Below are 15,008 nucleotides of genomic sequence, written 5' to 3' on the forward strand. Positions count from 1 at the left end.
TCCACTCACCTCGGCCTCCCAAAGCACGGGATTACAGGCTGAGCCACCGAGCCCGGCATGTATGTAGTCTTAAGAAATTGTTGGAGGCTTTGTGGGTAACGATGCCTTTGTGTGTGTATGTGTTGTTTATAAGCTTCTAGGAGAGAGTCCTATCCCATTAGATATAAGAAGTATTTCAGCCAGGCTCGGTGGCTCAGCCTATAATCCCAGCACTTTGGAAGGCTGAGGCGAGTGGATTGCCTGAGCGCGTGGGTTCGAGACCCACCTGGGCAACTTGATGAGACCTCGTTTCTACAGTAAATCAAAAATTAGCTGGCCATGATGGCGCACACCTGTTGTTCTGGCTACTTGGAAGGCTGAGGTGGAAGGATCACCAGAGCGCCCAGCAGGTCGAGGCACTCCAGTCTGGGCGGCAGAGTGAGACTCCAACTAAAAAAAAATTTTTTTTTTAAAAGAAGTATTTTAGTGCCTTCTGTGTAAATATTGGTGGTATCAAGAAAAATACTTTGTTTTAGGATAAATGTGTGAATGTAAAATTACAGTGAAAGGTACAGAAGGCTGGGAGCAGATGTATGTGCATGTGGCTATTTGGGTGGGTACTGGAAACAGCTAATTGTGGCAAGAATCACTTCCATTTGGCTTAGTGTATCTTTGTACAATTTCTTACTGCTTAGGGGAGAACTTATTCTTAAAGAAAGGTGTCTTCTGTTTCTGTTTTTACTTTTTAAGGACTCCCTTACAATAGTATGGCCCACCCAGAATTGTATGTCCAGGTCTCATGTCACCAGACACAAAAAATAGACTTTCAGCTTCTTGCTCCATTGCTGTTTTAAACTGTGTGTCTCATGCGACCTGACTTGCTGAGGCCACTCTTCAATGGATCGAAAGAGAGCCAGGAAAGACAGCAGGGGCCTCTGCCAGGGCTCATGCTAATAGAGATTAAGAGCAGGAGTTGGGCTTGGGAAATACATGTGTTTTTTAGGGCACTAGGTTTGGTTGGAGGAGGTGGATGGAGGTCACGGGGGAGGAAGAACCAAGGATTGCTGTGAGCAGCCAAGTGAATTGTACCGCTTTCACAGGAGTTAGCTCGTCCACCAGCTTTGACTTGATCTGTGTCCCAGAAAGGACCAAATGTAGACTCTGCTTTCTAGTTTTCATCCAGATGTTTCTGAATCTCTCTTCATCTCCTCAAAAGGAAGCCTCTGCCTGCTCTCAGGCAGAGCAAGGTCATAGCCTGTCTCTCTAGTTTCCAGGACCATGTGCCTCTACTGCTGGTGGTAGGTTTTGATGCTGCTGCTTCTGCATGATCATCTGTTCTCTCCAACTTGGCTGAATCCTGAAAGGGAAGGACAGAATAAGACCACACCCACGCTCCCCTCCCTCCTTAGTCACCTCTTCAGTGTTCATGTCAGGTGATTGCCCACATATAGCTTACATAATCACTAATCTAAAATGTACTACTATTTAACTTTTTGCAATCACACCTGTTAAAAAAAAATTATTGATGTAAAAGTCTGTATCATGGAAATTAAATCTCTACTCTCCATGTTCCTTTGTCACCCTGCACTGGCCAAGCATTCCATATTTTTTTCTTCCATGCTTTCCTATCATTAAGTAGTATTATTTTATTTCTAGAGCTTTAAAATAAGTTGAGTTCCTTCTGTGTCTGGATTTTCTTTGTGTGTTAACAAAGCTTGGTCATTCAGTTTGCTGATGTAGCTAAAAAATCTTTTTAAAGGTCACCTGTTAACATTGTAGTGTGAGCCTCTTGAAATTGGAAGAGGGTCAAATAGCCTATGTCCAGTTTAAAGCTGTATAGGGTATGTAGTTCTGATGGAGTCTGCCTGGTTTACAGTTAAATCAGATTTCTCGTTTATGGTGTCAGAATTTGTCAGTTGTGGTTCCATTCTGATGTTCTTGACAGCTATCTAGAAGTGTAAATCATCTTTATGGCAAGAGATGGCTCCTCCTTGACCTCCTGCACTTGTAGACAGTGGAAGCGTGAGTTGACAGGTATTTCGGATTTGACAGTGGTGAACCCTGAACACCATAAAGAAATTCCTGGATATGTGCTTTTTCAGGATCTTCTCATATATCCTTTTGATATCACAGTTTAATTGGAATCAGTGAACTGCTGTTTGGGTTTAGATTTCGTTGAAAATGAGATATTTGCATGAACTTGGCATGCACATGAGTTGTGATACTTGGTTGCTGCAGGAATGCTGCTCTTCAAGGTGTTAGAGCAGAGGGGAGATCAAGTGCACCGTTTCCTTCCTACCTTGGGAGTCAGTCCCCTAGGTTCTTGTTGGGTGTAATTTTCTGCTGAGATTCATTTTCCTTAATGTTTTCGTAGTGCTTGGCTTTCCAAAGCACTCTCAGGTTTGCTCTCCTCACAGCCTCAGGCCAGAGGGGTTAAGTGACTCCCCAGGAGCAGTCAGGTATCAACAAAGCCAGCCTGCTCTGTCCACACATTCCAAATCTTCCACATTACCAAAAGGTCCTGATAGGAGTGAATTTAGAAGAATGTAATCAGTATTCTTCCTACGAAATGTTTTGCTTTACTTAATAATGTACAAAAACCAAAGTTTCAGTTTGTGTGTTAAAATCATACCACCAGGTCACAACAAATTTATTTTATTTTATTATTATTATTTTGAGTTGAAGTCTCACTCTTGCGCCTAGGCTGGAGGACAGTGGCATGCTCATGGCCACCACAGCCTCAGCCTGCTGGGCTCAAGTGATCCTTCCACCTCAGCCTTCCAAGTAGCTGGAACTACAGACACACACCACCATGCCTGGCTGATTTTTTGATTTATTGTAGAGATGAGGGCTTGCCAAGTTGCCCAGGCTGGCCTTGAATCTGTGGGCTCAGGCAGTCCTCTCACCTTGGCCTCCCAAAGTGCTGGGATTATAGGCCTGAGTCACCACGCCTAGCCACACAACAGATTTATAAACCAAAGAAAATGAGGGTGAAGTTTTGTTTTAAAAGACAATTAGCCCTTTGCACTCAGATGTCCCTTCTAAGATGACATAAAGAGATTGCTGGTGATTATACAGGACAAACTTATGCCAGTGCAGATTTTTCAGAAATGTATGTTTCCTTGAAATTTTTCATTCAAATTACACAAAAAAGTAACTACAGACATGGAATATATACTGAGATATACGTTTAAAAAAAATTAACTAATGTTACATAGAAAGAGAAGTGCATTCACAGTGGTGCACAGACTGGACGATAAATTACATATTATTAATGTGGGAGGAAGATGATGAGACTGCATTGTCTGTTCAAATAGGAAAACAGGTGAAAGACGTCAAACAAATTACCATTGTACAGCATGCATCAATGAGCCTGCAATGCGTGTCAGTGCCTGTTTCACATGTTACCACACATTTGAAAATACATAAAATTTTGACTTTTCTGTCATAAATAAGTTCCTCAATGTCCAAAATTCCATTATAAGCCAAATATAATTACAGTAAAATAATTGGTTCCAGTGCTATACTGTATAGTATGAAGTGATTTGTTTTTCCCTGTTTCATAAAAAAGTGTGGTTGAGTTGCTGGCAGGTGATCCGCAAGATGACTCCAAGTATAAAGGGTTAAGAAAGGTCAGAATTGACGTTTTCTTTGAAAAAGATGGCAGCTTATGAATTCTTTCTCTGCAATGTGTGATTCTTTCTCAGCTTGAAGAAGAAAAAAGGAGACAGAAGATTGAAATGTGGGACAGCATGCAAGAAGGAAAAAGTTACAAAGGAAATGCAAAGAAGCCACAGGTGTGACTGGAGACTTTGTCTGGATGAAGATTGTTGAAGAGAATGTCCTAATTACTTCTTAACACCTGTGTATGTTCAAACAGGAAGAAGACAGTCCTGGACCTTCTACTTCATCTGTCATCCCAAAACGGAAATCTGACAGAAAGCCTCTGCGGGGAGGCGGTAAGCCCCCACTGATGGCAAACATTAACAGATTTTCAACACTTACTGCATATAAAAGGAAATAGATGCAGGTGCCTCCTAGGCCCTCACTAAGTAATTGGGATGACTGTGCTTGTATGCTAGTATTCCCACTTGATCCCACGAACGTCCTCTAAGGGGAGAGCTAAGGAATAGTGCCCATCTTGCAGACGAGTGTTAGAGGGACTAGAACACAGTGGTTTTGGCCTTTCTAGCCAGGGCCTTCGTGTTTCTTGCATCTTAACTTTCTCCGGGCCAGCTGGACAAATGTTCACTCGGAGCTTTTTCTGTGTGCAACACTAGAACTTTGTAGGGACCAATTCTAGGCCGAAGACTGTGTCCTCCACTGCAGGAGAGGGGCACAGCAGGGCCTGGAAACCTGATTGGCAAAACCTTTGAGGACTGAGGGGAAATGTGGCTCTAAGGAAACAGGGCCACAGACTTGGCTCACTTTAAAGGCTGAGCTCTAGTCCCCTTTGTGTCAGGAACCCAAATCTGGCTTGCTGTAGGGAAATGGTGCATTTAGAAAGAAAGTGCTGTTTTAAAGCTCTTGCTGGAAGCCTGTTTTCAGACACATAGTGGTGATATTTAAAAGTGGAGCTTACACCTATGATCCCAGTACTTGAGGAGGTGGAGGGGCAGAGGTGAGAGAGTTCCTGAATCTGTGGGTCAAGACCAGCCTGGGCAACATGGCAAGACCTCATCTTTACAGTATCCGATCAGAAAATTAGCTGGATGTGGTGGCGCATGTCTGTAGTTCCAGCTACTTGGAAAGCTGAGGCAGATGGATTGCCAGATTGCCTGAACCCAACAGGTCAAGGCTACGATGGCTGTGAGCGTGCCACTGCACCCCAGCCTGGATGACAGAGTGAGACTCCAAATAAAAAAAAAATGAATGAATAAACAAACAGAAGTGGAGTCATGCATGACATGCTTGTGTGCATGGCCTCTTTGAGTGTCTCCCGCAATCGTGAGCTGGGGCTTTGACTAGCCTTGTTTTACAGATAAGGAAACTGAGGCATAGGGATTCATTGCCCAAAGATTCCACTGGAAGTAAGGAGCAAAACCAACACATTTAAGTTCTGGCTGGCTCTAGAGCCTGAGCACTCAGTCAAGTCACCAATTGTCCATTGACTTTGGGAAGCTCACAGAGGAGAAGGAGGCAAGGACACAGCTGATCTATTTCTGACTTGTATAAATGGCATGTTCCATCATTTTTTGATTTTTAGAATCTGTTTTCTGTAGCTTGAACAGCCCTTGTTTGAATGTATATGTTTTGTTAAGCACTGTGAGAAAAGTGTTTGTATACTTAAATCAGGCCATCTTGAGAGGTTTTTTGGTGAATTTTTTGCATGTGTTTTGGGGAGTTAAAAACCAAGAAGCTGAATAGCGACTTTTTTTCCTCACTAGAGTTAGTTCAAATGATAATCACGATATAAAGTATTTTTTCATATGGTAGCTAAAAGTTTTTTTTTAATACTTATGCAAATAGAATCCTTACCTTTGTAGTGCTTTGCGTGTCAGTCTCATAATTTTTTTTTTTTATATAGAATGTTCCCAGAGTTTCAGATTGTTGTCAGTCAGTACTGTTCTCCTTTTTCTCATCCCAGGTTATAACCCTTTGTCTGGTGAAGGAGGTGGAACCTGCTCCTGGAGACCTGGACGCAGAGGCCCATCATCTGGTGGATGAGGCTAAGACTCTTGTTAGTGTCGCTTTTGACATTAGCAAGATGAATCCTTAACCCTCAATTCAATTGCCTTACGCATGCTTTTCACAGTGACTAGCCAGGTGAAGCCAGGGTTTATTTCTGTTCCCTGACTTACCTGCATATTTAAGGGCTTCAGTCAGCATAGGGTATAGACAGTGCCACTAGGCACTAGGTCATTGATCACATCCCACTTAGACAGTGATTGCATCCATTGATTTCATGGTTAATTGGTAGCTGGTAGGTAAAGGCCTCTAGATGATTAACAATCTTGGTAAAAGAGGCCTAGAAATGATCTTTTAAGTTAGAAGTCCTTGCTGATAGGACAGTCTCTGTGACAGGTTGCGTTGAATGATGTCTTCCTTATAAATGGTGAGCCCACCAGTGAGGATTACTGATGCAGACAGTTGATGGGGTTTATTTCTGTATATTTATTTTTATGTACAGAACTTTGTTAAAAAAAAAAAAAGAGACTGTAAATATTAAAAAAAAGTGAGTAACATTTTTAGCATCTGTATTAAATTCAAGAAAATTTCCTTATGAACTTGAATTTGTCTATCAAATATTAAACAGCTTACTCACAACTTCCAACTAATATTACTTATTTCTCTATTTATTATTCCTCACCTGAAATTAACATGGCAAGTGGCATACAGCTGCAGTGATTTTGAATGTCTGACTCTTTGGGGTTTTGCACTTGCAGGTTGGTTGCTGAATTACTAGGGTAAACAAACATCTTGCTTCAAGGTACCTTGTAGGCAGGCCAGGTTTCTAAGAGCCCTATACCTCATACCCCTTACACCATGACTCATTTGTTATATTCTTGTCTAAAGATTCATTTATTATATTCTTGTCTAGAGATTTTATCGGGTTTCCTATAAAGGGCCAGATGTAAATATTTTAGAGTCTGAGTCTCTGTCGTCTAGGTGTGCAGTGTCATGGCACGCTCACAGCTACTGCAGCCTCTACCTGCTGGGCTCAGGTGATCCTTCCAAGTAGCTGGAACCACAGGTGCATGCCACCACACCTGGTGGTTTTTACATTTTTTTAAGGAATTTTTTTTTTTTAAGTCAGGTGTCTCACTCTGTCACCCACCAGTAGTGGCCGTGGCACTGCAGCCTCCAGCTCCTAGACTCAGGCGTTCATTCCACCTCAGCCCCCTGAGTAGCTGGAACCATAGGTGAATGCCACCACACTTAGCTAATTTTTTTTTGTCTATTATTATTAATGTATTTTTTATTATTATTATTATTATTACTTTTTTTTTTTTTTTTGGTAGAGATGAGGTCTTGTTATGTTGGCCAATCTGTTCTCAAACTTCTGGACTTAAAACAATCCTCCTGCCACTACTTCCCAAAGTGCGGGGATTACAGGCATGAGCCACTATGCCCAGTGCAGAATTTTTTCTTTTATTGAGTCAGAGTCTCATTTTGTGCCCAGGCTGGAGTGCAGTGGCACACTCACAGCTACCACAGCCTCAACCTGCTGGATTCTGGCGAACCTTCCACCTCAGCTTTCCAAGCAGCTGACTGGAGGCGTGTGCCAACACACCCAGCTGATTTTTTTATTTATTGTAGAGATGAGGTCTCACCATATTGCCCAGGCTATCTCAAACTCATGGGCTCAGGCTGTCCTCTCACCTCAGACTCCCAGAGTGCTGGAATTATAGACATGAGCTACCACACCCGGCCAGGATTATTTTCTAAAAAGATTCTTTGCTCATCGACTGCATTTGACTGCATGCTGTAGTTTGTGAGCCCCTACTGTAGAGTCTCCATCGTGAAGAAGGTGCAGAATTAGCCTTCAGAATAGGGATAATTAGCTGGAACAGTATTCTGGAATGGTTTCATATATAAATTCACACTTTATTGAATATCTGATGCAGGTAGAGTATTCTGTGGTTGTCTCTTGCCATATAAAGGGGAAAATGAAGTCTGGTTTTGTGGGACTTAAAATCTGTTAGAGAAGGCGTGAGGGAGTGGAAATAGGACACTTGAGCAGTGCAGTTACAGAGTGGCATACGCAAGACTAAGTCTTTGAGTCTAGAGAGATTTTTGGTGTTTTTTGTTTTGTTTTTTTGAGTTGGAGTCTCACTCTGTCACCCAGGCTGGAGTGCAGTAGCACTCTCACGACTAGCGCAGCCTCGACCTGCTGGGCTCAGGCAATCCTTCCACCACAGCCTTCCAAGTAGTTGGAACTACAGGTGCACACTACCACACCCAGCTAATATTTTTATTTATTAGTAGAGGCGAGGTCTTGCCAGGTTGCCCAGGCTGACCTCAAACCCCTGGACTCAGGTAATCCTCTCACCTCGGCCTCCCAAAGCTCTGGGATTACAGGCTTGAGCCACCACGCCCGGCAAAATTTTTGTTTTATTTGACTGTGGAAAAAACTGGGGTCTTAGGGCAGAAGCAGGTCAGTGGAAACAAGGGTAGGCCTTGTGAGGTATAGGGAAGCCCTGGACCCCCTAGTCCACTTTCCAGATTTTAACTGGGTTGGCTTCCAACCAGTATGGAAGATTTACAAGGAACATTTATACCTACATTAAAGTATTTCATCCATATTTATTTACATCTAAAGAGATTCCCTTGTAGCATATAAAGACTCTTTTAAATAATTATGCCTTCAATATATTTTCTGTAGCAAAACTCATGTAAAGTGGCTCTCAATGATAAGCTTTTTAGTAGCGGGGTCCTAGATGGGGCCTTGTGTAGCAGAGCAGTTCCCTGGCTAAAGTCTATTACAGGTCAGCCCTCGACACAAGGTTTGTAATAAATATAAGGGAACTAAATAAAGATAGAAAGAGGGGCATGTTTTAGTATGCTATTAGATGTGACTGCTTACCTTCAAGTCTCACTTTTTCCATAAATTCAGGAATTATCAGGGCATGAGCATGGGAAAAAACCATGCCGGAATTCTGAATGTCCCCCTTGCATCTTGCACTTTCTTGTGGTGGAAGGCTAGTGTCATATGGAGAATTGATCAGATAATGGAGGGGAGAGGGAAACTTTCATTAGTTAGCATTTGAAGAGCACTTTCCATGTGGCAGGTACATACTTTTGTATTTAATCCCCACTCAGATCCTTGGTTTTCAGAAACTGAAGTACAGAGGGGTTTAGTAACTAGTCCAAGCCCCTAATCACTATAGTCTACATGGTCCTGGTTCCTGCCTGCCGGGAGCCTTAGGTAATCAAGTTGTGGGGAGTAGTCTAGCTAATGAAGCAATTGCCATGTGGAATAATGATGAATTAGGTGAAGACTGGTACAGATCTGTAGGGCAGTAAGCATTTCGGAAGGGTGGACTGAGGTTGCCAGGGAAGGTAGGTCTTGCCCATTTCTTGAAATAATGAGGAATTAGGGGCAGAAGCAAAAAGGCCAGAACCTAAGGCTCCTGGGGAAGAAGGGACCAGGCCAGAGCCATAAAAACTTTTTTTTTTACCTTTGAGTCGGAGTCTCACTCTGTTGCCCAGTCTGGAGTTCAGTAGCATGCTCATGGCCACCACAGCCTCGACCTGCTGGGCTCAGATGCTCCTTCCACATCAGTCTTCCACGTAGCTGGAACTACAGGCATTACCACCATGCCCAGCTAATTTTTTTATTTTTGTAGAGGTGAGGTCTTGCCAAGTTGCCCAGGCTGGTCTCAAACCTGTGGGCTCAGGCAATCCTCTCACCTTGGCCTCCCAAAGAGCTGGGATTATAGGCATGAGGCACCATACCCAGCCCATAAAAGCATTTTAAACCTAGGCCATACATTCTGCCCTGTCTGCATCAGAGGCTACAAGATGCTGAGCTTGGAACTGATGTGGTAGACACTTGGGAGCTGTTAACCTTTTTTTGTTTGTTTGTTTTAATCAGGGTCTCTCTGTCACCCAGGCTGGAGTACAGTGGCACACCCATAGCTACCGCAGCCTTGACCTGCTGGGGTCAGGTGATTCTTCCGCCTCAGTCTTCCAAGTAACTGAGACTATATGTGTGCCACCACGCCTGGCTAATTTTTTTTACTTATTGTGGAGACATTTCACTAAGTTGCCCGGGCTGGTCACAAACTCCTGGGCTAGGCATCCTCTCTCCTTGACCTCCCAAAGAGTTGGGATTACAGATGTAAGCCAGTGCACCTGACTAGGAGCTTTTAAGTTTAAATGATGTATGTGTGGCCTTTCCATCCTAGTCATGGAGCAATATTAGTAAATTGTTGGGTAGAATACACACAAAACTTCAGTTGAAATGTTTAGTGGATAGAGCTGTCCTTGACCAAATGCTTGGGGAGAGAGATTGAGCTGTCATGCTTGGATCCCATACTTTCTCTCAGGGACTCCTTGCTCTCCCTCTACTTCTCCCTTCCCTCGTGCCAACTCCACTGGTTCCCTCTAGCCAAATACTCAAACATGCTACGTCTTTCTCATAAAGAGCAAGGCCTTGTCAGTAAGCAGAGTCCTGGTTTCCCCTGGTGCTCCCTGCAGAGTAAGCTTTGAGTGAACATTTTCTGTCCTCTACGTCAGCTGGAGGCCTTGGTCTCCTCTTACTTGACTTAATAGTGCATTTTCTACATGCCCCTCCTTGCTGCCCTCCTCCTCTCACCATCTAAACCTCCGCACTCTGGTTTTTCCCCCATGACTGCCCATACCTCTCTACTTTGCCAGGTGCCATGGTCTCTAGTCTTCCTGAGAAAGTTTTCTATATTCTCCCCAGTTTCTCCTCCGTTTGCTGTTACATCTGTTCTAAAGCTATTCTTGGTCACCTGGGTAGTAAGTCTGATGGATCATCTCAATACTCAAGTGAGCATCCTTTGTAATAATTGAGCACTCTTTTAAAGACAAGATGCACTGGCTTCTGGAATGCCAAGCTTGCCTGATTTTCTCCTTCCTTTCTGGCTACTTCTCAGTGTCTTTTCTTGTTTGTTTGTTTTTTGTTTTTGAGTCAAAGTCTCACTCTGATACCCAGGCTGGAGTGCAGTGACACACTTATGGCTACTGCAACCTCGACCTGCTGGGCTCTAGCAATCCTTCTACCTCAGCCTTTCAAATAACTGGAACCACGCTTGGCTAATTTTTTGATTTATTGTGTTTTTTTTGTTGTTGTTTTGTTTTTGAATTGGAGTCTCACTCTGTCACCCAAGCTGGAGGACAGTGACATGCTCATGGCTACCATAGCCTGGACCTAGTGTGCTCAGGCGATCCTTCTGCCTCAGTTGTCCAAGTAGCTAGAACTATAGTCACATGCCACCACACCTGGCTAATATTTCTTGATTTGTTGTAGAGATGAGATCTCCTCAAGTTACCCAGGCTGGTCTCGAACCCATGGGCTCAAGCAATCCTCTCACCTTGGCTTCCCAAAGTGCTGGGATTCTCAGTGTGAGCCACTGCTTCTGGCCCTGATTTATTGTAGAGATGAAGTCTCGCCAAATTACCCAGGCTTGTCTCAAACCTCTGGCATCAGGCAATCCTCTTGCCTCCACCTTCCAAATTGCGGGGATTATAGGCATGAGCCACTGCACCTGGCCCTCTTCTGTCTCTTGCTGCTTTTTCCTTCACTTTGCTGACTTCTAACCCCTGAGATGACTCTGAGCTCAGTCTTTGGACCTGTTCTCTTTTCTACCTACACTCAATCTCATCCAGTGGCTGAGGGGATCCCTCTCCCCCAACTCCAGAGGAAGCCCACAGGCCAGGTCAGGGTGACTGCTGCATGCAGTCAGAACATCCAGTTTTTCCCTGTGTAAAACTGTCACATCTTGTAATCATTTTTGTCTTTCACCCAGTCTAAGACAAAATGGAGTTGTCTCTGTTTTGTAAATGCTTTCTGGGTACCTGGAACAGGGCCTGACAGCCATAAGTACCCACCTCATGGAGTTATAAAAGGAAGGAAGGAAGGTAACCATCACTCTAATACCACTCGGTGTAAGTGGCATTGTATATACAACAGATGTATAAGCATGTCTTTTAGGGATTGTACAGATGGGTATTTATGGCTTAAGGTAAAATGTCAGCATATCATCCCCCAATTCAAGTGTTCTATCAGCTCACAAAAATGGTGGAATCTGGGAAACTGAAGGCTCAGGGCAGGCCTGGGGGTGCTAAACAGCCCAGTGTGGCCTCTGCCCCAAGGTCTTGGGATCTGTAGGGGAAGATAAGCACTGAGCAGTCACAAAAGCAGGTGATGATAACTGACGCAGGCCACAGATGGGAAGCAGGTGCTCTAAGAAAACATCTGACCTAGAGGGATCTAACTTATGTTTGTTCTGTAGCCACACATCCCACTTTTGTGGGAAATGTAGGAGTTGGAAGTATTAGGAAAAATATAGAGATGAAATCACCTTTATCTCTGTCTTAGTTGCTGTCATAGAGTACCACAGACCGGATGACTTATAAACAACAGGCATTTCTCACAGCCCTGAAGGCTGGAAGTCCAAGATCAGGGTGCCAGCATGGTTGGGTTCTAGCGAGGACCCCCATCCAGGTCGCGGATGGCCAACTTTTCCTTGTGTCCTTACATAATGGAGAGAGCTCTCTGGGGCCCCTTTCCTAAGGGGGGACCTCTTTCCTAAGGGCACTTATTCCATCATGACATAATCACCCCCCAAAGGCGCCATGACCTAATACCATCACGTTGGGGGTAAGGATTTCAATATTAATTTGGGAGGAACACAAACATTCATCCATACCCACAGACCTGGAGACTGGTGCCGAGTATTAGTACCAGTTCCTAATACTCCACAGTAACTGTGTCCACCTTGGGAGTCCACGTGGGCCTCAGCAGGTGTCTGGACACTTCACTGCTGCTTGCTGCCTTCAGCATCATGACTTGGTTAGCACAATGCTGGGAGACCAGCTGCAAGAGTCAATGCAAATGTTGATGCAGGACCCATCAACCCCTTGGAGCAGCTATTCCAAATCTCTCAGTTGAGCTCACTTCCAGCCTCCTCACTATTGTAAAACAGTCTGCAATAAAAAAGGGCATGTCAAGCTGGGCACGGGCTCACTCATGCCTCTAATTCCAGCACTTTGGGAGATGGAGGCGAGAGGATTGCCTGAGCCCCAGGATTCAAGACCAGCCTGGACAAACTTGGTGAGACCTCGTCTCTATAATAAATAAAAAAATGAGCATGGTGGCATGGCACCTGTGGTTCCAGCTACTTGGAAGGCTGAGACAGAAGGCTTGCCTGAGCCTAGCCAGTCGATGCTCTGGTGGACGTGAGCGTGCCACTGCACTCCAGTCTGGGTAACAGTGAGACTCTGACTCAAAAAAAAAGACCAGAGGCGGTGGGTGTGCTTGTTATTGAGAAGTGCAAGAGAAGTGAGCGTGCCAGTGTGACCTCTGATTTGGAAGACGGATCTGTTTGCTTCTCCAGCATCCCAAATTGCTCTGAACTTAATGACTTCAGCCATTTCTCCCTAAGATTCTGCTGAGCTCAGCTCAGATGATCTTGACTGCATTCACTCATGCATCTGTGGCCAGTTGGCAGGTCAGCTGGGGCAGCAGGTGACTGGCCTGTGTGTTTCTCAGGTTCCAACAGGTTAGCCCAGGCTTGTTCACATGGCAGTGCAACTCCAAGAGCAATGTGCCCCAAGCTTTTCAAGTTGCTGCTAGCCCTAACTTTTGCTACCGTGCCATTGACCAAAGCAGTCCATAAGGCCAGTCCCAGTGCAAAGGCTGGAGGAAGACTGCATCAGGAGGAGGAGCGATAGTCATGTTGCAAAGGGAAGAAACTGGCCATTTGCTGTAGAAGTAAGTTCTTGCAGGTCACATGGCCTAAGACATATCTTTTAGCCTGTGCAATAGCTCCTTATCTTGACCCTTGAGGATCATCCCCAAGATTTACAGTCGAGAGCTGCCTAGCAAATGTGAAGAATCCAGCTCTGACCAGTGCACTACACCCTAATCCCAAAAGAGCTTAGAAAATGGCCTGTATCCATCAGGGTCCCAGTAGGAAACATGGCCTGCTCAGACTGGTACACTGAGGGGCATTTAGGAAAGGAGCTGTCTGCCAAGGTGCAGATAGGTTCAGGTACGATATAGTCCTAGGGCAGCTGGTGACACTGGGGAGCCATCAATACCCAAAAGCATGAGAACTGTTACCTGGGAGAACTCAAGGAGAGGGCTACGTAAGAAGCCTTCAGTAAAGACAGCCAGCTCCCAGTGACCCAGTGGAAAGACCAGATTAAACACTCTGATGTGTCTCTTCCCACCCACCAGTGTTGTGCCAGTGCCTTCCAGTGGCTGAACCTAGCTGAAAGTGGGAGCCCCTGGAGATGGTGCTAGCATCTAACGGGTGCCTAGACTCAAGGTGACTCACTCAAAAAGATACGCTGAAGTCTTAACCCTTAGTACCTGGGACTATGACCTTATTTGGAAATACAGCCTTAGCAGATGTAATCAAGTTAAGGTCATACTGAATCAGCATGGGCCCTAACCCAATGTGATGAGTGTACTGGGTTTTTTTAGGGCTACAGTAAAAAGATACTGCAAACTAGGTGGCTTTAGCCACAGACATTTATCCCCTCAGAGTTCTGAAGGCTGGAAGTTGGAGGTGTCAACAGGGTTGGTTTCCTCTGAGGCCTTTCTCCTTGGCTTGCAACTGGCTGCCCTCTTGCTGCCTCCTCACGTGGTCTTTTCTCTGTGTACACTTACCCCCTTCTGTCTCTGTATATTCTAATCTCTTCCTATAAGGACACTAGTCAGTCTGGATTAGGACCCACCCGAATGGCCTCATTTTAACTTAATTATCTAAAAGCCGTATTGTCAAATACAGTCCCATTTCGAAGTCCTGAGGGTGAAAGCTTCAACATGTGAATTTTGGGGAAATACAGTTTAGTCTATAACCAATTTTGTCCTTATAAGAAGGGGAGAAGACAGACACTGGAAGAAAGTGGCTGTGTGAAGCCAGAGGCCAAGATAGGAGTGATGCAGCCACAAGTCAAGGAAAGCTTGGGCTACAAAAAGCTCAAAAAGATAAGGATCCTCTGCTAGAGACCCTGGTGGGAATGTGGCCCTATCAACACCTTAATTGTGGATTTCCAGCCTCTAGACAAATGAGAATAAATTTCTGTGATATGCCACCAGGAAGCAAATACAGTGGCCTACAGCAAACAGTTTTGTGTAGGGATTTTCCTCATGGGGTATAGTGCAAAGGCTCAATAGACACACACGTTGCATGGATATACCACATGTAACTTGCTCAGTTCCGCCCCCTACCCCCCACCCCATACTCTGCAGGGATGGCTCAGGGGACATTCCTTGGGTGCTGTTTGGGGGCAGGGGGGACAGCAGCATTCTTTAACAGTGTGGGCAGTGGCCACAGGAGGAAGCAGGCTAGAGGAAAGTGGGGAGGGGCCATGCTGGGTGGTGTCTG

At 44.8% G+C, this 15,008-nt stretch overlaps 1 protein-coding gene across 1 annotated transcript in view; it reads left to right on the forward strand.

Annotated features, from left to right (window-relative positions):
• Positions 1-6,256, forward strand: part of SELENOS (selenoprotein S) — a 9,561-nt gene extending 3,305 nt beyond the window's left edge. The window contains exons 4-6 of the mRNA XM_008068528.2: positions 3,687-3,776; positions 3,860-3,938; positions 5,567-6,256. Coding sequence (XP_008066719.2) covers positions 3,687-3,776; positions 3,860-3,938; positions 5,567-5,646 — 249 coding nt within the window. The 3' untranslated portion in view covers positions 5,647-6,256. The remainder of the gene's footprint in view (positions 1-3,686; positions 3,777-3,859; positions 3,939-5,566) is intronic.
• Positions 6,257-15,008: the final 8,752 nt, after the last annotated feature.

Source organism: Carlito syrichta, unplaced genomic scaffold (assembly GCF_000164805.1).
Source record: "Carlito syrichta isolate Samal-C Ts95f unplaced genomic scaffold, Tarsius_syrichta-2.0.1 Scaffold311144, whole genome shotgun sequence".
Lineage (NCBI taxonomy): Eukaryota > Metazoa > Chordata > Mammalia > Primates > Tarsiidae > Carlito > Carlito syrichta.